Consider the following 2,866-nt stretch of genomic DNA (forward strand, 5'->3'; position numbering starts at 1 on the left):
TATGTAATTATTTATTATTTATTTTAAAATAATTGTTTTATTTGATTATGTTACTTTAAAAAGTATTTTTTTTTACTATTGAAACCCAACAAGCTATCGTATTGGGGTAAAATTATACCTTTGGATTGCAAATGAAAAACATTGTTTCTCCAAAAGTAAATACATTTTATTTTATTTTGATCGGTGTTATACATAAGTGGCTATATCTCGGGCGGATATTGACCAATCAGCCCCATTGTAATTTGTTATGTTTAAAAATGTGCAATGATTGTTTATTATGTAATTATTTATTTATCTTCAAAAGTAAATATTTTTTTTCAACAGCCCTGGGTAAGTTGGATATCACGTGATTTGGGTGGGGCCAACCTTGTCAAGGCTATAAACAAAGGTTAAACAAGAGTTATTTAAGAATTTATTTCGCTATCTAATAATTAACATAATTATATTTTTAAATTGTAAAAAATTAAAAAAAAATGTGACCAAAAGTAAATAAGTAGAAGTAATTTTTTTATCGGTGGAGGTCAGACATGAGCGCTGTTATCTCGGTCCGATTTCGCCTGGTCGTGTCCAAACTTGTTTGGGTGATATACCAAGGCTTAAGGATTGTGGCCAGGGGTCAACCGTTGAGGTCAAAAGTCATCTTCAAGGTCAAATATGAGATCAAACCAAAATATTTTTTTTCAAGGCTGTGGGCGAATTTTTGAAAAAAAATTGACGTCATTTTGGTGGTCATCTTGGAAAAATGGTTTAAATTTAGTCACCATCTACTATGGTGGGGAGGCTTTTCAGAGCTTTTGGTACGATCTCTTAAAACCTGTTTGAAGCCCACTTTAGGCACAAGTTCATTGAGTTACGAAGAACTAATCACTGTTGTATCCAATGCTGAAGCAAATCTCAATTCCAGGCGGTTAACTCATTTAGCCAACGATCCTGATGAGCCACTCCCATTGACTCCGGCCCACCTGCTAATAGGCCAACGTTTGACAGGCCTGCCAGATCAAGAATTCCGAAATATTCCGACACTAGTCAGTCACGTAGAAGTAACGAAGCGTTACCGTTATCGTCAAACCATAATCAACCATTTCAGGAACAGATGGAGACGCAGTTACTTGATGGAACTCCGATCCGCCCATCACAGCAAACATCCGGGTAAATTGGTCGAATTCAAAAAGGATGACCTCGTCTTAGTAGGAAAAGAGAAGGTTCCGAGGCAAACTTGGCGATTGGCGAGAGTTACTCAAGTCTTCCCCGGACGATATGGAAAGGTTCGAGCCTGCGAAGTTCGTTTTCCCAACGGAATTTCCCTTCGAAGAGCTGTACAGATGCTTTATAACTTGGAATTAAAAGAGAAATGCTGGGCGGAATTTGGTGTGGAGGATGTTGCAGATAAAAAATAATATTGTAAAACTCTCGTTTAAATATCCAAATTTCTTCTATTAGATAAACAAATGATGAGAAACCGATATATAAGTGTATTATAAGTTTCGAGTTGTATGTTCATTAAAGTAACATTTCAATTGACGACGTATAATTAACGAATAGTTTTTAAGTTCTTAATAATTGTCTTGTCTTTGAATTAATGCGAAGAGAGCCCATTCGCGACAGATGTCGACATTGGAGATTTTTTAACTTTTGAAACGTTTTTCTCTTTAATTTCCGGCTTCTGTTTTAGTTGTATTTTCACAAGAGGAAACCAATTTAAAACTGGGCGAACGCTTTGGGTGTTTTGCCGTTTGTCGGTTATTATTTGCCAATTTTGTTAATAGAAATTACATGCTAAAGACTTATTTTTCGCTTAAGATTTGCTATCTAGATAATAGCTTCATTGAGATGATGCATCTTTCTAACTTTGTAAGCTGTTAATATGCATAATAAATCGCAAAGACGTTTCAGATGTTATAGCTGCTGCCACTTTTCCGTCTTTCTATGCATTTCCACCAGGTACCGTTCTTGGTCTGGCACCCGTAATAGGAGGCCAAAATTTTCAACCCAAGTTTTAACCCCCCTGGTTAGTGAAATGCGCCCACAGTGGGCTCTAAGATCACATCCACTAATTTAGTTCTGGTATTACGCTACGCAGAATTAATTTCACTCACATCTTTCTGGAAATCATTTTGATCTCTAGACCATTTAAAGTTTGAATAACTAGAGTTTTTAGGTAAAATCTCGCGAAATTATGAATGATTGGTCAGCATAGACTAGCGCGTGAAATTATGTCCCATGTTCGGATATAAATGCAGGGAAAGACGCCTTCTAGACCTCAAAAGGGAGGTAATCCGTGAATAAGCGACATTGAAGGCCTTAAAAACCTCGTTGACACCTAAATATTAAGGTAGTTCACACATCCGCCATGAACGAACTTGGTGTTGTATGTAACTTTCATCTAACGAAGTAAGCTACATTTTGTTTGATACGATGACCTTTTGAAAATTAAAAAGCTTTCATAATGAAAGCTCACGCTCACTTCGGGGAAATATTAAAAAATATTGAATTGGAAAGCTATCGAAAATCACAAATTTTGCTTGTTGCAATCTTGATTGAAAAATGGAGCTAAAGGGAATATAGTTTTCCGGTCGCTCACAAAGACTTCTTATATCAGCCGCTTTCTACTATGGCTGTTGATGTCTAGGGCTTTCGTTGGTTGTTTGTTTTGAAGGGCCTCCGTACAATTGTCCGGGTATTTCGTGAAACTCGTGATGACTTATTCCATTTAAAGGCTACTTACTCAAAAACAATTGAGTTTCGTAAAATAAAAAAACAACCCTTACTGGAGAATTGAGAGGTATTTAACGAAGTATGGTTGATTGCAGGTTTTTTAATCACATGTATTTTTTCCATTAGTTTCCATGGAATTGTTGGTGAGGTT

At 36.3% G+C, this 2,866-nt stretch overlaps 1 protein-coding gene across 1 annotated transcript; it reads left to right on the forward strand.

The window, feature by feature from the left end:
• The first annotated feature begins 527 nt into the window (after positions 1-527).
• Positions 528-1,397, forward strand: LOC149933751 (uncharacterized). Its single transcript, XM_090157407.1, has 2 exons — positions 528-647; positions 825-1,397. Exons 1-2 carry the CDS (start codon positions 528-530, stop codon positions 1,395-1,397), a joined length of 693 nt encoding a protein of 230 aa, XP_090013533.1.
• Positions 1,398-2,866: the final 1,469 nt, after the last annotated feature.

The sequence above is a fragment of the Leiobunum rupestre genome, chromosome 8, assembly GCF_980474605.1.
Source record: "Leiobunum rupestre chromosome 8, qqLeiRupe1.1.hap1, whole genome shotgun sequence".
NCBI lineage: Eukaryota > Metazoa > Arthropoda > Arachnida > Opiliones > Sclerosomatidae > Leiobunum > Leiobunum rupestre.

What these genes read in the sequence shown, in the direction of transcription:
- LOC149933751 (XM_090157407.1), top strand. Translation starts at nt 528, where the DNA reads ATGAGCGCTGTTATCTCGGTCCGATTTCGCCTGGTCGTGTCCAAACTT. An exon ending in GGTCAAAAGTCATCTTCAAG is followed by an intron (nt 648 to 824) that starts GTCAAATATGAG and finishes ACCTGTTTGAAG; the next exon opens with CCCACTTTAGGCACAAGTTC.